Source organism: Odocoileus virginianus, chromosome 9 (assembly GCF_023699985.2).
Source record: "Odocoileus virginianus isolate 20LAN1187 ecotype Illinois chromosome 9, Ovbor_1.2, whole genome shotgun sequence".
NCBI lineage: Eukaryota > Metazoa > Chordata > Mammalia > Artiodactyla > Cervidae > Odocoileus > Odocoileus virginianus.
The window spans coordinates 2803362-2823168 of record NC_069682.1 but is presented as its reverse complement, the minus strand read 5'-3'; the positions used below and the strand labels follow the sequence as shown (position 1 = coordinate 2823168).

The 19807-nt window shown below is 39.7% G+C and overlaps 1 protein-coding gene across 3 annotated transcripts in view; it reads right to left on the bottom strand.

Annotated features, from left to right (window-relative positions):
- Nucleotides 1–19807, bottom strand: part of SNAP25 (synaptosome associated protein 25) — an 81447-nt gene that overhangs the window by 13299 nt on the left and 48341 nt on the right. For all 3 annotated transcript variants that reach the window (XM_020892798.2, XM_020892795.2, XM_020892796.2), the window contains exons 2-4: nucleotides 18983–19117; nucleotides 17016–17057; nucleotides 10095–10143 (exon numbers count right to left, since the gene is read on the bottom strand). In XM_020892798.2, coding sequence (XP_020748457.1) covers nucleotides 10095–10143; nucleotides 17016–17057; nucleotides 18983–19054 — 163 coding nt within the window. In that variant the 5' untranslated portion in view covers nucleotides 19055–19117. The remainder of the gene's footprint in view (nucleotides 1–10094; nucleotides 10144–17015; nucleotides 17058–18982; nucleotides 19118–19807) is intronic.

Genomic DNA, 19807 nt, shown 5'->3' with positions numbered 1-19807 from the left:
ACTCAAACACCAGTGAAACCCAAGAGAAAGAAAATAGGGTGTTAGTTTATGTTTTAGGCGTTCAAATGCAATGGTACTAGAGAAAGTGTCTGCTTCAACTTTAAAACATCTCTCTCTTTTGGTTTTTAGCATCCTCAACCAGCTAAGGATAGAAAATAATCCACTTTCTCCTTTGGGAAAAATAACAACTATAGTGATAATTAGCAATAGGTACCATATCTTTTTCCCCCTAGCAGTGGCTGTCTAGCCAAAGCAGGCCATAGGCAGTTTTTGGTTTTGAATACTCAATTCACAGAAGCTGTTAAGAAAAGCAATATCAGCACAGCAACATTACAGGTACTGGAACATTAAATTCCTGGAGAAAGGTGATGGATTGGAACATGAAACAGTACTAAGTCATCACTGCCAGGAAAGCTGACCTCAGACAGTATCTTAAGATATAGGTTGATGGCCATAAAAACAAATCATACTTCTAGCTTGCCAGGGTTAATTAATCAACTTGATTAATTTTTCAAAAGTGGTGTCATTAAATTGAGTAAACTATAAGTTCCATGAAGTGATTTTTAAAACAGCTTTTATGACAATTAGGGCTTTCTAGGTAGCTCAGTGGCAAAAAAATCTGCCTGCCAATGCAGGAGATGAGGGTTCCATCTCTCGGTCGGGAAGATCCCATGGAGGAGGAAATGGCAACCCACTCCAGTATTCTTGCCTGAAAAATCCCATGGACAGAGGAGTCTGGTGGGCTACAGCCCATGGGGTCACAAAAAGTCAGACGCAGCATAGCCACTGAGCACATAAAACCATTAAGGCAGCAGTGGGATGTCCTGGCCTTCTATTTACAAAACCTAATTACATTTCTATTCCTCTTTTCAACTATATTTTCATGCATGCATGCCTATGCCTCTGGGAAGAAAGGCATGATTAGAATAAAACTGGTAAATACTTTCCTGTATAAAAGGGCATAAATAGTTACTTAAAAACAATTTCACATTAAACTGTCATTCCAAACTGGAGAGACTGTCTTCCATTTGGAAAATAAGAAGCTATTGTATTGTCCTTTGTGGGGCTGAGGAACAGAATTCAGCTTATTAGGAATCTGCTGTCTCTGCTCTGCTTTTCAAGAGACAGGGGAAAACAAAATGTTTATCCAGTATCTGATAGCCACAGGAAATAACAGTGCAGTGCTGGCAAAACTTTGCTGAATAAATGTAGGTATAGTCATATCTTTAAGAAAATTCTTGAAGGGGCTAAAAAAATGGATGACAACTCTTTACATTCCAGAGAATTTTGTACTTTCCCAAACACTTCATTCCAGTTTCCTTAAGGAATGCAATAAATTAGTCTGTTGATCAAAATAACTATCAAATGAGGGGTTGGTTTGGGGAAGAGGAGCTCAGTATCTTCAAAACACATTAAGAACAGACAGAATAGGGATGACAACCCCCAACTGAGGAATTGCTGGCCTGAGGTGGACTGAAGCACATATCTGCTTTCAGTTCAGTTCAGCCACTCAGTTGTGTCTGACTATTTGCGACCCTATGAACTGCAGTATGCCAGACTTCCCTGTCCATCACCAACTTCCAGAGCTCACACAAACTCATGTCCATAGATTTGGTGATGCTATTCAACCATCTCATCCTCTGTTGTCTCCTTCTCCTCCTGCCTTCAACCTTTCCCAGCATCACGGTTTTTTCCAATGAGTCAGTTCTTTGCATCAGGTGGCCAAAGTACTGGAGTTTCAGCTTCAGCATCAGTCCTTCCAAGGAATATTCAGGACTGATCTCCTTTAGGATGGACTGGTTGGATCTCCCTGCAGTCCAAGGAACTCTCAAGAGTCTTCTCCAACACCACAGCTCAAAAGCATCAATTCTTTGGTGCTCAGCTTTCGTTATAGTCCAACTCTCATATCCATACATGACTACTGGAAAAACCATAGTTTTGACCAGACAGACCATTGTTGGCAAAGTAATGTTTCTGCTTTTTAATATGCTTTCTAGGTTGGTCATAGCTTTTCTTCCAAGGAGCAAGCATCTTTTAATTTCATGACTGCAGTCACCATCTGCAGCCATTGTGGAGCCCCCCAAAATATAGTCTCTCACTGTTTCCATTGTTTCCCCATCTATTTGGCATGAACTAATGGGACCAAATGCCATATTTTTAGTTTTCTGAATGTTGAGTTTTAAGCCAACTTTTTCACTCTCTTCTTTCACTTTCATCAAGAGGCTCTTTAGTTCTTCTTCGTTTTCTGCCATAAGGGTGGTGTCATCTGCATATCTGAGGTTACTGATATTTCTCCCAGCAATCTTGATTCCAGCTTGTGCTTCATTAAGTCCAATGTTTCTCATGATGTACTCTGCATATAAGTTAAATAAGCAGGGTGACAATATACAGCCTTGACATACTTTCCTGATTTGGAACCAGTCTGTTATTCCATGTCCAGTTCTAATTGTTGCTTCTTGACCTGCATACAGATTTCTCAGGAGGCAGGTCAGGTGGTCTGGTATTCTCATCTCTTGAAGAACTTTCCAGTTTGTTGTGATCCACACAGTCAAAGGCTTTGGCATAGTCAATAAAGCAGAAGTAGATGTTTTTCTGGTATTCTCTTGCTTTTTCGATGATGCAGCAGATGTTGGCAATTTGATCTCTGGTTCCTCTGCCTTTTCTAAATCCAGCTTGCACATCTGGAAAGTTCATGGTTCACATACTGTTGAAGCCTGGCTTGAAGAATTTTGAGCATTACTTTGCTAGAGTGTGAGATGAGTGCAATTGTGTGATAGTTTGAACATTCTATGGCATTGCCTTTCTTTAGGATTGGAATGAAAACTGACCTTTTTCAGTCCTGTGGCCACTGACTAGTTTTCCAAATTTGCTGGCCTATAGAGTGCAGCACTTTCACAGCATCATCTTTTAGTATTTAAAAGAACTCAACTGGAATTCCATCACCTCCACTAGCTTTGTTTGTAGTGATGCTTCCTAAGGCCCACTTGACTTCACATTCCAGGATGTCTGGCTCTATGTGAGTGATCACACAGTCATGATTATCTAGGTCATGAAGATCATTTTTGTATAGTTCTGTGTATTCTTGCCCCCTCTTCTTAATATTTTCTGCTTCTGTTAGGTCCATACCATTTCTGTCCTTTATTGTGCCCATCTTTGCATGAAATGTTCCCTTGGTATCTCTAATTTTCTTGAAGAGATCTCTAGTATTTCCCATTCCGTTGTTTTCCTCTATTTCTTTACATTGATCACTGAGGAAGGCTTTCTTATCTCTCCTTGCTATTCTTTGGAACTCTGCATTCAAATGGGTGTATCTTTCCTTTTCTCCTTTGCCTTTTGCTTCTCTCCTTTTCTCAGCTATTTGCAAGGCCTCCTCAGACAGCCATTTTGCCTTTTTTGAATTTCTTTTTCTTGGGGATGGTCTTGATCACTACCTCCTGTACAATATCATGAACCTCCGTCCATAGTTCATCAGGCACTCTGTCTATCAGATCTAATCCCTTGAATCTATTTGTCGCTTCCACTGTATAATTGTAAGGGATTTGATTTAGGTCATACCTGAATAGTCTAGCAATTTTCCCTACTTTTTTCAATTTAAGTCTTTATTTGGCAATAAGGAGTTCATCATCTGTGCCACAGTCAGCTCCCAGTCTCCTTTTTGCTGACTGTATAGAGCTTCTCCATCTTTGGCTGCAAACAATATAATCAGTCTGATTTCGGTGTTGACCATCTGGTGATGTCCATGGGTAGAGTCTTCTCTTGTGTTGTCGCAAGAGGGTGTTTGCTATGACCAGTGCGTTCTCTTGGCAAAACTCTATTAGCCTTTGCCCTGCTTCATTCTGTACTCCAAGGCCAAATTTGCCTGTTACTCCAGCTATCTCTTGACTCCATACTTTTGCATTCCAGTCCCTTACAATGAAAAGGACATCTTTTTTGGGTGTTAGTTCTTGAAGGTCTTGTAGGTCTTCACAGTACCATTCAACTTCAGCTTCTTCAGCATTACTGGTCAGGGCATAGACTTGGATTACTGTGATACTGAATGGTTTGCCTTGGAAACTAACAGAGATCAATCTGTCATTTTTGAGATTGCATCCAAGTACAGTATTTTGGACTCTTTCGTTGACTATGAGGGCTACTCCATTTCCTCTAAGGGATTCTTGCCCACAGTAGTAGATATAATGGTCATCTGAGTTAAATTCACCCATTCCAGTCTATTTTAGTTCACTGATTCCTAAAATGTCAATGTTCACTCTTGCCATCTCCTGTTTGAGCACTTTTAATTTCCCTTGACTCATGGACCTAGCATTCCAGGTTCCTGTGCAATACTGCTCTTCACAGCACTGGGATTTACTTCCCTCACCAGTCACGTCCACAACTGGGTATCGCTTTGGCTTTGGCTCCGTCCCGTCCTTCTTTCTGGAGTTATTTCTCCACTGTACGTATTAGGCACCTACTGACCTGGGGAGTTCATCTTTCAGTGTCCTATCTTCTTGCCTCTTCATACTATTCATGGGGTTCCCAAGGCAAGACTACTGGGGTGGTTTGCCACTCCCTTCTCCAGTGGACCATGTTTTGTCAGAAGTCTTCATTAGGACCCATCTGTTTTGAGTGGCCCTACACGGCATGGCTCATTATACATGCAGGTGTTTTGTGGAAGATGAAAGTGGTTTCTGTGGTGAGATTTCACCTCCTAGAATTATCAAAGTAAAGGTTTCTCTTGATGTGTTCACTGTGGGTGGCATTAATTGTAAAGAATGATTTGAAATACTTACTGGTTTCTACATTGCGTCAAAAATCTGAAGTCTCTCAAGTTCACTTGAGTGGTCTTGGCTGAATCTTAGTTGCTCTCATTGAACTTGTGAGAGACTAGCTGAGCATTCCTCCTCTGGGGGAGCTTCAGTTCCACCAGCCTTCTGGGTTGCTCTGGAGCTCCACATTCTCCCCTTGTCCCTGAAAGTCTGCCCTCATCAGAGAGGAGCTGAAATGGTCCAGCAGAGTGCTTGAAACCAAGAGGACTGTGGGAAGGTAGGCCCACATTCCCGTATCTGGGTACAGAGGGCAAACATGCTGGGCTCAACTAATAAGCGGACACATGCACAGGTTATGGCATGCGACATACATTCAGGTGTTTGCCCTTCCTAAGGAATTTCTCAAATTAATATTTTCAGCAAAATATTAACTTTCCGACATCTCAGGAGCCCCACTCACTGTGTCTCTAGGGATTAGAAAATAATGTAAATAAAAGTAAATTGGTGCACAAGTGTTAGATTTCTGAACCAGAGAATTCAAATTAAAATATACAAACAGGCACGGTCAAATCCCTATTTCTCAAAGTGGACTTCTGCTAGGGGTTCCAGCTTGTACAGCAAAGATCATAGCAAAGTGGAAATCTGGAGCTCTTTCAGAACAGCTGATTCTGAAAACTATTTTATATCTACCAATATTGGCTGAATGTATCATATACAATGTAAGTCAAATCCTGAAAAAACATCATGGAACAATTTTGTCACAGATATTCTAATGATAACATTCTTTCCTTTTCTTGTCCCCTTTTAGAATGTGAATGCTATGAAGTCAGGGACTTTTGCCTGTTTTCTTCAGTGCCATGGCACATAGTAGGTACCCCAAATAATATCAATCTTTAGAGTGTAATTGAGTTATGTTTGTGAATATGTTTGGAGTATAGGGAATTCACAGCACTTCAATGATTTCTGTGAAGATATTTCTCAGGAAATGCTTGAAAGCAATCAATATCTTCATTCCATTCTGACATGGACAACATCTCAGAGACTGATGCAATGCAGTATTCAGGCTTGACTGCTCCTTACCTCCTTAAACTTACTTTCTGACTGTTCTCTGTTTATTCTTGGAGACTGGGAGGGAAATAACATTTTGGATTGGGGAGGTGTTTCAGTACATCACACTATCTGCTGGGGCAAGAGATTGTTCTTTCTTGTTTCTGCCATGATATTTGGATGACTGGTTATTTGTGATGGATACACCAATGGCAGGATGCTTAGGGATCTAAGTTTAGATATTGTTTCTACTAATAGCTCAGTTGGTAATGAATCTGCCTGCAATGCAGGAGACCCTGGTTCAATTACTGGGCTGGGAAGACCTGCTGGAGAAGGGATAGGCTACCCATTCCAGTTTTCTTGGGCTTTCCTTGTGGCTCACCTGGTAAAGGATCTGCCTGCAATGCAGGAGACCTAGGTTCGATCCCTGGGTTGGAAAGATCCCCTGGAGAAGGGAAAGGCTACCCACTCCAGTATTCTGGCCTGGAGAAACTCATGGACTGTATAGTCCATGGGGTTGCAAAGAATCAGACATGACTGAGTGACTTTTGCTTTCTACTAATATTACTTATGTAAAGCAGCATGGGGCCATTAGAATCTTCAATCTAGTAAGAAAAAAATAGAAGAATAGCAAGACCCAATGTATAAGCCTTCATGAGTATATCCAGTTACAGATGCTGAGTACATGATTTTAATTTTCCTGAGCACTGATGAACATATGGTAATTAATTTAAATAAATTTAAATAGTCATTTGACTAGTGGCTACCATATTGGACAATAGCTGCTTTAGTCATTCATAAGAGAGATTGGTGAGGGGACTTTAGCAAGAAGGATGTTTTCATAAATGCTCTCTTGTAGTGCCATGAACCATTTAGAAATGTTGGCAGACTCTCTGGATGACGGTTTACTTTGTCTTTACTCTGCCAGGCAGTGGCCAAAGATTTCACCATCTAGTTTGGAGTTTTTCCCATGGGATTTTCCCAAGAGCTACATTTTCAGCATCTAAACAAACATATAACCCAGCAAAAACCAACAAAGGGGACAAGAGATATGGAAGTGAAAGTTTAAATCATCCCACATTAGAGGTAAGGGTATATCAGGAGGGTTTCTCTTGTAGAACAGGAAAATCCCAGGACGCAGTATATTTCCAGGGCCAGCTGTCATGCTCAGCGTTCCATGGCCTCCTGATACCTGAGTATAAAACAAGAATCCCATAAGGAATTTCTGAGTTCAAGCATTTAGCAGGGCAACCTGGAATGGCTCTTTAGGAGGATGACTGTTTCTTGAGACTTCTGTGCAGCTGAAGGGTAGAAGCAGTCAACACTTTTGGTGTTCAGGCAAAGATAAAATTAGTAGAGCATAAATTGGAGAGAAATTTAAAGCAGTTACTGATCTAAACAACTAAACACAGCATATACAGCATCCAAATACATTTACAATGGCAGAGAAGATAGTTGTTGACTCATTTAAAAAGCTCCTGACCTCTTCTTACAGTATAAATGGAACATATACCACTTAAGACCAGGCAGAAGCCACCTACTTTTGAAGGTTTACAGTTGTGTGTTTCTCATCAATATCAATTATCCATCATGCATCTGGTAAAACCCAGGTTATCCTAGGAAATACGTTCAACTGAGGACTTAGCTGTGTGGCCATAACTGAAAGGTCTTAGCTGAGAACACTGACTGTCTTGTAGGGAATATCTGTACTTTTGCTTTGTTTTTCTGAGAATAATATAAAGATATTCTTGGGAATCATTTATGTTTAAGAATAATTTATTTTTGCATTTGTTTGGAGATTTTGGCAAATTTTGTCTCTAGATTTTCTTCATCAAAGTACAATGTAATTTGTAACTCAATATCTTACTTTTTTTTTTTTACTTCAGATTTATATGTATTATTTTTTATGTCTTTATGTCAAAGTTTTATAGTTAGGGACAAAATGGCATTATCCTGAACCTTTTTCAAACCTTTCTTTCTATCGGAATGCTTCTTTTCTACCCCCTTCATATGCAAATCATTAACTAAAGAGCATTAATAAGGTAGAACTCTATATTTCTTGAGTGTATATGTATCAATTTAGCACTGGAAATGAAGTACCACACTTCTATATGGGCACATGTTGCCTAATTAAATACAATTTTTTAAAAAAAAGCAGTGACAGTGCATCCTGAGTTTCAAAGTCTGGGACATTGTTATACAGATCAAATCAGCAAGTCTTAAAATTTATATCAAATTCATTTGACGAGTTCTGAAGACTGCTATAGCTATTGTAATCCCTTCAAAATACAACTCTACTAGACTTCATTATTTTTGTATTAATTTTGCAATTTATATCTTTTTAAATGGGAGGGCAAGTGTTGGGATTGATGTTCATTGTTTTTTTTAAAAAAACTTTTCTCTTGATTTTTAAAAAATGGTTAGCGTTTGTGTATTTGAGAGTTTTAATACAAATATACTATAATAGTATAGAGACAAATGTCTTTAATGACAGCCATGAGAGTATACTGAGATCTCCTTCCAAGAGGGGCCCTTCAGTTAGCTGACACCCCCAGCTGTCGCTCTGTGATCTCCTGGTATTTACATGGAGGCCACTTCTAGCCAATGACTGGGCGCGACTTACCAGCAAGGAGGCAAATCTGCCCAGCATGGGGTTGCCTCGCTGGGTCGTCTTTGCTCCTGGGCTGCACATCAGTCTGGCTGAGACTTTCTCAGAGCAGCACTGCTGCATGAGATTCCTACCCAATCCTCCGTCCACCCCATCCCCTCTCAAAAGTGTCAGGCTGACATCACAGAAGGCTCTCCCTGCCTACTCCTGCTCTCCTCTTCACCAATGTACTTCTAATTGATTCCTAGCAGTCGTTTCTCAGAGGACCCCTAAGAGTAGTTCAGTCCCTCCCAGTCTCTGCCCCAACTCCTCAGAGGTCAGTAAAGAAAGATTTATATTATATATTGCAATGGTTGCAGACACTTTATGCAGAATTTCTTTCATGGCCGTACCATAGTTGATGTTGTTGGCCTATTCACTGCCAAACACTTAGGCTGTTTCCAGTTTTACACTATTATAGGTAAGGCATGTATATTTTTCTTCACAGATTCGTCAATGAATATCTGCAGCATCTAATTCTAGGAGTGAAACATCTTGGTCAAAAGATGGGTGCACATAAAAATGTGTGTATATTATCAAATTACTCTTAAACGTTTGTATCAATCAACAATGCCCACATGTAGCTTGAGGGTTTCTGTTTTTCTGACATATTCACAGTATTGATTATTATCAGTTAAAAAAAGTTGTGCCAATCAGCTAAACAGTGGCATCTTATTACTGTTGTTGGGTAAACCATAGTTTCATACGTCTACATGTAAGCTGATGATTTACATATTAAGGCAATTTTCCTCTCAATTTGAGGTTTATTCCTGGAGTTTGTTTATGATGTTCCATGTTTTAAATAAATGTTGCCTTTTTATCTTTGACATTTAAAAATTTCTCATGATTGCTGAGAGTTTTCTAATGCTGACATTAAACACAAATAAAGAGAAAATATTTTGGCCAAATCTGTTTGTTATGATAAGAATTTAGAATGGAATCAGGTAACTAACTTATAGCTAGAATTAAAGCATCACTGAATGACTAGATGAATAAGTCAAAGGGAAAAATGTTAGTACTCCCTTCTAGATTCCACCATAGACTATAAAGATGCTATACTAAAATGTTCGTACTCTGATTTTCACTGCCTCTATTTTTATAATTAAATGAAAAAGTTCAAATATTTTAAGTGGTTCAATTTTCCATTTTCCAATGATTTCCCTCAGTTTATGTCCTGTTAAAAAAAGCTTCTAGTTATTTAAGGAACTCTCATAATGACTTATAAATCAAAACTGCCAGATGCTGAATTAGGATGGTCAAAATACATGGGCAATGTGGTACACGATTCTCTCATTCTATCTAGGAATTATTAGAAGAACACCAAATTTATGGGAAAGATTGGGGCTGAGGGGGAGAATCCCCAAACTGTCCAAAATATTAAAAAAATCCAAAAAATGACTTTTGCCTTCAAAATTCTTTTACCCCAACACATATAACAGGGAGTGTAGTACCATTTATTCAACCATGAAGACATTTCTATACATATACCAATTTCTTTGAGAGAAAAAAGAACAAAAAAATAAGATGAAAACTAGAACTCTTACACTTATATATGTGCATAACACATGCAATGAACACCTGTGGATGCACAAGTCATTTTTAAATGCATTTTATTCAGAGGAGGAATTGTTCTTACTGAAGAAATCTGAACTTACCTCCTTGTTCATCCAACATAACCAAAGTCCTGATACCAGCATCTTTACTCTACATTCCAATAATGGTAGCAAAGTGGAAAAAGAGTTAGAGAGAGAGAAAAGAGAGAAAGAGAAATCAGTAAGGCGACAATTGGCCCTAGAAATGGAAAATGAAGAAGGATCAAAGGGAAAAGAGGAAGGAAATATGGCGAAGAATATTCAGGGCTGGGGAGGGACTCAGAGGAGCGGGCCACTTATGGACTTGATCCATCAGTGATTCTCAGATAGAAGATGGGGATACAGCTCAGTCTCCAAGGGGCAGGACTGGGGTTGGGGCTGGACATGCACTTGGAATACACATGTATCATACCGTGATTTTCTGTCTGGAAAATAAAAATGCCTATAGTTTTGGTAATACCAACCACAGAAAGAAAAGTCTTTCAAAATCTTTGAGACTAAAACTTCTCTGGCTTGATATAACAGAAAGTTTCCATCAGTGAACTGGGGAAGGGTGGTCCACTGGGAAGATGTGTGTGGAATCTTGTGTGGGAGGTGGGGTGAGATTTTTAGGGTTATCAAAAAAGATGAATGCATCACAAAGGTTGAGAAATACAGCTCAAAAGGAAATGCAATCTTCCATTTATTTTTCTCTATGGAGAGGTTTTCTACAAAATTTAGAAAAGGGATTGAAAGATGAGAGATAAGGGCTTTTTCTAATGAAATCTAAAATTCTGCACAACAACGTAGTGTGAGAAAATAATTCATCCACAAGTTTTCCTGCAGTTTCTTGGGTCAGGAGAAGTCTATAAAAGGCACCCACACCTCACTCCTTATGATCTCAATATGTCCAATAGCCCTGAACTATTCGGTGGAGGGAAGTGGGAGCTGGTGGTAGGTGGGAAAAGGAGCAGAGATATTTCTATTGCTCATACTTAGGAATCATCACTTCCAGGAATTCTAACTAGTTAAGTAAAGGCCTTCCATTTCACAGGGTGACTGTTGATAGGTATTAAATGGTACTGCTTACGGTATGGATTAATTGGTTTTCCAAGGAACACTCATGACAGCCCTGAGAATATATTCTAAAATAACACAACTCTCATGGCTCCTTTTATTTTCTACTGGCTTACAGTAAACTAAGAGAGGGAGAGAGATGTTACTGGAGGTCAACAGAAGGTTTGGGTTGTTGTTGTTGTTGTCTGAATAGTTCTTCAATGATTCAATACCAATAGTGCTTAAAAAAATTAAAACAATGAAAATTATTTCTGTGAGCTTTTATAAACTCACCATTTCAGCAAATGTGTGCAGTTAACTCTCCCAGACAGAAAAGTCTATTTTGCTTTAAAAAAAAAAAAAATTGAATGAAAGATTCTTTAAAGTGCTGTATAATTTTCACAAGGTTCACATACCTGATTTCATATAGCTCATAATGGCCCCTTTTGCCCCCATCCTTATATGGCCCCTTCCCTTTTCTCACTGGCAACCACTAGTTCGTTCTCTGTACCTGTGAATCTGTTTCTTTTTTGTTCTAGTCACTAGCTTGTTGTGTTTTTTAGATTCCACATAAAAGTGATATCATACAGTATTTGTCTTTCTCTGTCTTATTTCACTCAGCATAATTGTTGCAAATGGCAAAATGCCATTCTTTTTTATGATGAATAGTATTCCATTATGTGTGTGTATACATATATACCATAGCTTCTTTATCCATTTATCTGTTGATGGACACTTAGGTCATTTCCATACCTTGGCAACTGTAAATAATGCTGCTATGAGCACTGGGGTGCATGCATCTTTCTGAATTAGTGTTTGAACACATTTTGATACACTTTAGCTACAAATTCAGGATATAGTTTTGAGAGTGATAGCTCAGCGTGACTTCAAGAGTCATTGACAGCACAGATTCTGTAGCTAGACTCTGCCCTGGAATCCTGGTGATTTTCTTTCCTCGCTATGAGTCCTTGGGCAAGGGTCTTAATTGTTCTGGGCCTCAGTTCTCTCATTTGTAATATAGTGATCATAATAGTTCATATCTTACTGAGTTGTTACTTGAATTCAATGAATTAATAGTCAGCACGTGCTAGAACAGTGCCTGGCCTATACTTAGCATTATAATCGGGTTACTAAAATAAACACCTTCACAAACTGCATCTATAGCAGGATATCTGGGCAAACTAAAATATCATCATTACCAACTACTGTAAGAAACTTCTAGATCACTGCTTCTCAAACTCTGATGTGCATATGAATCCCCTGCATAGGAAACATCTTGTTAAAATACAGATCCTGATTCAGTAGGACTGGGCTAGAACATTTTGCATTTTGCATTTTGAACAAGTTCATTGATGCTGGCTGGTGCAAGGACGTACACTGAACAGCAAGATTCTAGACCCTAGAAGATACTTCAAAACCTTCTTCTTCAATGTGCTATAAATCGAAACTCATCTACACTAGCCTGAACTTTAACAGGGGTTTCCCTTGTAACTCAGTTGGTAAAGAATCTGCCTGCAGTGCAGGAGACCTGGGTTCAATTCCTGGGTTGGGAAGATCCCTTGTAGAAGGAAATGGCAACCCACTCCAGTACTCTTGCCTGGAGAATCCCATGGACAGAGGAGCCTGGCAGACTACTTTAATTTCTGTGCCCCTTTTCTGAAAATTTTAGCCATTGCTTATGAGAAGAAATTTTAAGAAGCAGACAGCTCATTCAGACATACAGATGTGATAATGCAAGTTCTGGTGAGGACAGGGTCATCTTAGGAAGCATCTTCTTTTGCGAGGACCCAACTCAAGGTCATATATGAGATCTCTGTTCCATTCTATTGGGAACAGAGGGTGGGCAACAGATGAGTGATTTCAGTTTAGTCAACCTAGCTCTCAGCTGCTGACCCTTTTTGCTCTACTCATTTATTTTATATGAATCCCTGTAAGTATAATTTCCTTTTTGTTCAATTTGGTGCTCAATATTTCAGTGCAGGAATGATTCACTGAACAATCCAGATTTGCCCCAATTTGGGAGGACAGAAGTGGTGAGTACAGATCAGAAAGTCAAGAATGCTGGACCGAGTTAGCTCAGCCACCAACTGAGACTGGGGAACAGTCACTTGACCTTTCTAGATGCTTCCCCATGTTTTTCTTTAAAAAAGAAAATTAATTAATTTAATTGGAGGGTAATTACTTTACAATATTGTGGTGGTTTTTGCCATGCATCGACATGAGTCAGCCACGGTGCACATGTGTCCCCGATCCTGAAGCCCCCTCCCACCTCCCACCCCACCCCACCCCTCTGGGTTGTCCCAGAGCATGGGCTTTGAGTGCCCTGCTTCATGCATGGGACTTGCACTGGTCTAGATGCTTCCCCATGTTTCAGACAAGGACAGAGATGCTAAATAAAACTGGGAAGTTCCTAGGTTGGTTCATTCACTCATTTGTTCATTTACTAAATGGTTATTAAGCTTCTACTCTGCCCCTGGAACTAAGGTAAGGGCCAGACAAATACACAGCTGAGAAGACAAGTATTATGTTTTAATAGCAAGGAGGGAGAAGAGGTGGTTCTATATTTGTCTTAGTCCAATTCTTGGGTCTTGTTTGAGATTCCTGGGAAACCTGTCTACCCAATGACAGGGGGAGTTGGAGATGTCAGGGACTTTTTTTTTTGTTTCCTTTTATTTAACTTTAGTTCTGTTTTATTTTTTTCTTGCTGATGAACTAAGACAATGTTTATAGAACATTTTATAGTCTTTCTGTTGTCATCCTAAAATGCTTTCTCCAAAGTCCAATATACCTGAGCTAAAACTAGGCCAGTCCGGGCATTCTCTCAACCACTAGAGTTCCAAAACACCCTCCCATCTGTCTACCTGAAAAGAACTGTGCAGCCTGATTTTCCCCCTTTGGTAGAAAGTATGGCATAATAAAGACATAGCTTTAGAATACTTTCTTCTTGTGGCCAAAGTGTTTCAAAAGATAAGTTGGAATGAAAAGAAAAATGCTAAAACACCCATCAACGTTGGGGAGCCCTCAATAACCACCACTGCATGAAGCTCTATGTGGGGCTTTAGGATCAGCCTGCCCTATAGCAGCTTGGTTTTTCCTGGCTTAGTTTCATGGCCTGAGGCATTAACATGTAGACACCATTTCCTGCAGTTAGTATTATGACTCTCTCTCTAGAATTCACTGTCCTCTCCTTTGCGCTCCTAAGACAGGTGTAGTCTTGACTTTGGAGAACTATTTTCATAAGTTTTCCTGCATGATATCCATTTCTATCTTCTACCCCCAGAGTCAGGCATTCCGTAAATACTTGTTGAAATGCAGCCATCAAAACAGCCAGTTCCCAACTCCAGCCTAAGAAGCAAGTGCTATGTGATTTCCAATCTTTTTAAGTGTATATGGTATTCAGCTTTTCTGAACTTTCTCCACTGACCTCCATGTGACTTTACATTGTCCTTGACAGGCACACGGTAGCTTCTATTAAAAAGTAAGCCTCCCTGCTCCCACTCTGATACACCCTGAAGTGCACGAGGGATGGCACAAAGTCCTATATTCCACTGAAAGTGGAACTGCTTACCTTGGGGAGACTTCACAAGCTGAGTAACCTTCCCTGTCTTTAAGACTGAATTTCAATAACCATTCAGCTCAATTCAAATTATATGGCACTGATGTACTTTGGGATCATGGGCAAGATCCTGGTACTCTAATGCTCGAATTTTCCTAATGATTTCTGCCCTTGATGAATATTTAATGATGATTCTCTTTAAAGAGAATTTCCTTCTTGATTGAAAAGCAGAGTATCATCTGACTAGCCAATGCCCTAGACATAAGGGGTGTCTGACCATCAATATAAAATAACCCAGGAGGACATAAGAGCAATCAATCTAGTCTCATTATGCCTTGCTCATAACTTCCTAAGGATCGAAAGTCTAATAGCCTCCTCTCTCTCATTAGATGTAGGAGATAGCATCCATCTGCTTCATCCCCTGATCTAAGATGCAGCTTTATGCTTGATGCAGAGACACTTAGGAGAAACAAAAATGTATGATTTGAGAATCCTACTTCAATCAGTAGAGCTTTTGAGATGTTTTCCTCCAGAATAAATTAGAGAATTAGAGCAGATGCTTCTTTTCCAAGACTGGCCAACACTGCCTGCAATTTAAGAAGACACACAAAAGAGAAGTGTGTGCTGCCCAAAGACTCAGGTTGGGGAGGGGCGGGGGGAAAGGTGTGTTGGATACATTTCTCTATCACTTGTCATGTTCTAGGCAGTGTTCCAACGTTGCACAGGTGGGCAAACTGGTGATAGTTTCTGTAGATTAGAAATTTGCTTCACACGTGCATACACACAAATGAAATGAAATATGAACTTGGAGGCCACAGTTGAAGGTCATACAGATGTATCATTACACATCAAGATAATGACATCAGCTGACTTCCAAGCTCCCTTCCTTCCAGTCACCGTGATAGCTCATGTGGGGATGTTACTCAGATTTGTTCCTTTCACTCGTTCTCATGACAGGTTGAGGGGAAACACGTTTATTCAAGAAAGCCTTGCCAGCACTCTTAGTATATCTGCTTCCTTCTTGGTCCTCAAGTATTTCCACGTGAGTGGTGTTCCCAGGATGGAGCAAAGAAAACATTTCTCTTCATTAAGAGAGCGAAGGTTGCCTCCTTGTGTGCCTGCCGGGGGCCCTTGGCTGGCCTGCCTTCCTGTGGGACCAATTTTTGTTACACTGTAGGCTCACACTATCATTTCTCATGACAGCAGGCTTCGTTGGGCAGCCCGCCCCCACCCTCCCGGGAGTCGTCCGAGCTCTTGGTTGCCACCTTCTCCTTCCCTTCCTGTGACAATTCACATTAGCTTTATTTCATTCTTAGCTGAGAAGCTGAAACTGCAGAAATACAGGGAAAGGATGGCTTCTATAGTGTGAGAGATGGCTGCCCTTCCCTTTCGCCTTATAAAATTTATCTTTTCCTCCTTTCATTCATTGCAGAAGCAATTAACAGCAGCACGAGGCCAGTAGGCTCATTTAGTCATTCTGCTAGAAAACCCCCAAGATCTCTGAAGATGATGACCACACGTGAATTCACACGTTGATAAGCATTTTCAAAGCATAGCTAAAACAGCAACTCACTGAATAAAAATGATTAGACTTGTTTTATTCAGTTAAGATAAATATAGCTCATCCCATTCTTTTTCTACTTCATCTCTCCCAGTGGACGAGTTCAATTAATCCATTTATTCTTCCTGGTTGACTGCTGCTCTCCCAAATTGGAATAAGTGGAGTTTATTGCAAATGCCCTTTTGATTCCATTATTGCTATCTGCCCTATTTTACCCATTTAAAAATAGGCAAGGATTCATTAACCATGCCTTGCAAATGAATGTTCAGTCCAGAGTCAGGAATGAAAAAAGAGCTTCTATATTTACATGACTAGACTTAATGCTTCCTTTTATTAAGGAATTCTCTTATTATTTCATGAATTTTAGTGCCTGACTCTAATTCTAACAATTTTTGAAAATATGATGCCTCTATGGAGACATATTTTTAAAAATCATATGTGTGGCTAAAGTCAGAACAGAAAACCAAGATTAGATGCAATTTAGAGGCATCAAAATCAGTACAAATGAAGATTTTTACATGGAAAATTCTTTTGTATATTAAAAAAAATATCACTCTGATATGTTTTTGAGAGAAATCTCAAAAATCTCAAAAATTTACTTGGAAATACTATTTTCCTCTGCTTTCCAGACTTAGCTTGGGCTGGAGGGAGAGTGAATACTTTGATGTCTACTTGGCAGCTTAAATACAGCATCTCCTTCATTATATGGCTTTCTGGTACCTACGTTCACACTGAAATCAAAGGGACAGTGGCCAAGGGAAAGACAAAGGGCTTAGGCAAACAATACGTCAGCCAAAGGGAATGTTCATCTTAAAATATGCTCACTCCTTACCTCTTCAACCAGTTGTAGCATACGACGGGTGCTTTCCAGAGACTAAGACAAAAAAAACATAAATATTATGAGTGCAGGATCCAGAGGTCAAGGAAAATCAGAAAACTTTCTTCACTTGGGAAACACATAGGGCCATTATCACATGTTCTTTGAAGTTTGTAACAGAAACACAATTTCAATCTCTTTCCTATCAGGCTTTCTACATAATAAGATTCCTTAAAGCAATTACATTAAAGCTGATTGTCATAAAATCAGAACCATATGAAGCTGATCTTGATATCAAAGACAAAGCAATCTGGAAAAGATAATTCTGCATGTGGAGGAGTCATGAAAAATTATCTCAAATACTCAGAAGACTAATTTGATTTCCCTGGATGAAGAATATTGAATTTTAAAGACATTGTTTTTCATGAATTGAGATGAATCTAACATCAAGTTTCTTATTAAGCTCCTAGAAACACAATTGGAAGTTCTTATCAGTACAAATTAAGTTGTTGCCCTAGGGTGGAAAAAAAATCAAGCGTGTTTGAAATGACTAGCCTACAGGAGACAGCTATAATTATCTCTGTCCTGAGATAAGAAAAAATGAATTCTGCATTTTTGCAGAAAAAATGTCCCTTGGGCATAGTGTGGTCACTTTTTTCTCAGTTCTTTTGAAATTATTAGAATTCAGCAACGAGTGTGATTTCTCAAAAGCTGTGCTTTTAAGTGACAAACTTATTTGGAAGAGTTTTCGGGAACATGAAGCATGTTCATTTTCTGGGAAGAACTGTCAGCAGGCTGCTTTTTTAAATAGAAGAGCTGTAAGCAGTGGTGTGCTGGTAAATGCCTAACAGTAGGCTCACCAGAAAAAAAAAAGTGCGTTATTTTAATGATATAAAGGATGGATATAAATGATATAAAGGATGCTATTTATGTAATAGCATAAAACTTACCACTAATAATAAAATACATAATACTCTTCATTGAAAATTCCATAGAGCCAATGGATTTTCCCAGAAAGCTTTGTTTATTTTGCTGAACTCTTATGTCCACAGCTAAGCAGGCAGACAGCAAGCACAGCTCTGGCATGAACACTGGTTGATATTTTCATTTACATTAATGAATAAAAGCAAAGTGAAGGAAGATGTATGTTGCAATTCTATTCATTTGTCAATGATGCAAGTGGCTTCTCTGTTGAAGACAATCATAGTTTTCAAATACTGGAAGATTTTCTCAGTTCTTTTGTGTGTGTGTGTGTATTTTACAGTGTAATGGCTATGAATGTTCCTACTTCAAAATTTAATCTGTTATTAATGTTTTTCCACTTTCTTAAGTCTAGAGGATCAGTAAAACAATAGGTCAAGTCCTGATTTGTAGTGTTTGCAGATTCCATGGTCTGAATATCTTTTCCCTCTCTGATTTCTAAGTTCCCCATGGTGTCACTTGGGAAGTGACACTTGTGAACTTGGGACGGTTCAATGATCACATGCGGGTAGACCATATCCGCACACTACAGATACTGCACATGGCAAGAGCTTAGAAAGCATAGATCATAGTAAAATCATTAGGATGCGATGAGATTTAAGTATTTATTAACTTTGATTTTAATAGAATCTATTTAATTTCAGTTTATATAATTCAATTTTAATACAAGCTTGCAAAGTTCTGGACAATGTAACAACCAGCTTTCAGAAGTGAGCCATCTCCTGCACAGCGCTGGCTGTAAGACATCCACAGGCGTTGCTTTTCTCAGAGGGCCTTGATTTCTCTGGATTTCTACAAGTTGGGAGTTTGGGCTCAGTCACTGATCTGCATGTAAGTTTTATCACCAACCCATTCCTATCTGCAGAGGCCTTAGGTATACAGGAAATCAACGTTTCCTCTTCTGAAACACGAGAAGCAGCTCTTTCCCCACCTCAGCCTCACTAAAACAGACTACGGGGCTGCCCATCTCTTGCATGCTTCCCGGGGCTGGGTTCTGTCACCTCATCGGCCAGCTGGTCAGCTCTCCGCTGCATCTCCTCCAGCTCATTGCGCATGTCCGCGTCCTCAGCCATGGTAGTGGTGTGGGCTGGCGGGGCACCTGGGGCGGGGCGTCAGGGACGGGTTGGCCGCGGAACCTGGAAAGAAGCAGGTTTGACCATATGAGTGTTTCCACGTATACACGCTGTTGTGCCCTATTAGGGGAAGCTCTAAATGGTCCACACTCTCTGTCTCCATGCCTCAGCAATCTTCTGAGTTGGAAGCGGTACTCAGACAGGGGGGCAGAGAATTACACTGCTTCTCCGAAAGCCACGTGAGCGCCTCGCTGCCTACTTACAGCGGAGCTAGATCCCTGACTACCCATGAAGCATCCTGAAAGATACACACCACCCACGTTTGGAAGGGAGGGATGTGGCTCCGGGTTAGAATTCATTTAACCTTGCATTCGTTTATTTTTATTTTATTTTTATCAGCTTTATTGAGGCATAATTGGCATACAATAAATCCCACATCTTTGAAGTATACAATTTGAGACATCTTGATACATACTCCCAAGGAAACCATGATCATAGTTAAGAAGATAAACATATCCATCACCCCATTCCTCTCAGTCCTTTTGTAATCCTACCCACCCACTCACTCCATCACACTGTACCCCGCGTACCCACCTCCCTCCCGGTGCTAAGACAACGGCTTATCTGCCTTCTGTCACTATAAATTAGTTTGCATTTCCTACAATTTTACATAAATGGAATGATACAGCATGGACTTTTATTTGAGTAGTATTCTATTGTATTTAGAAGCAAAAGGCAGAAAATCTTTAGTCT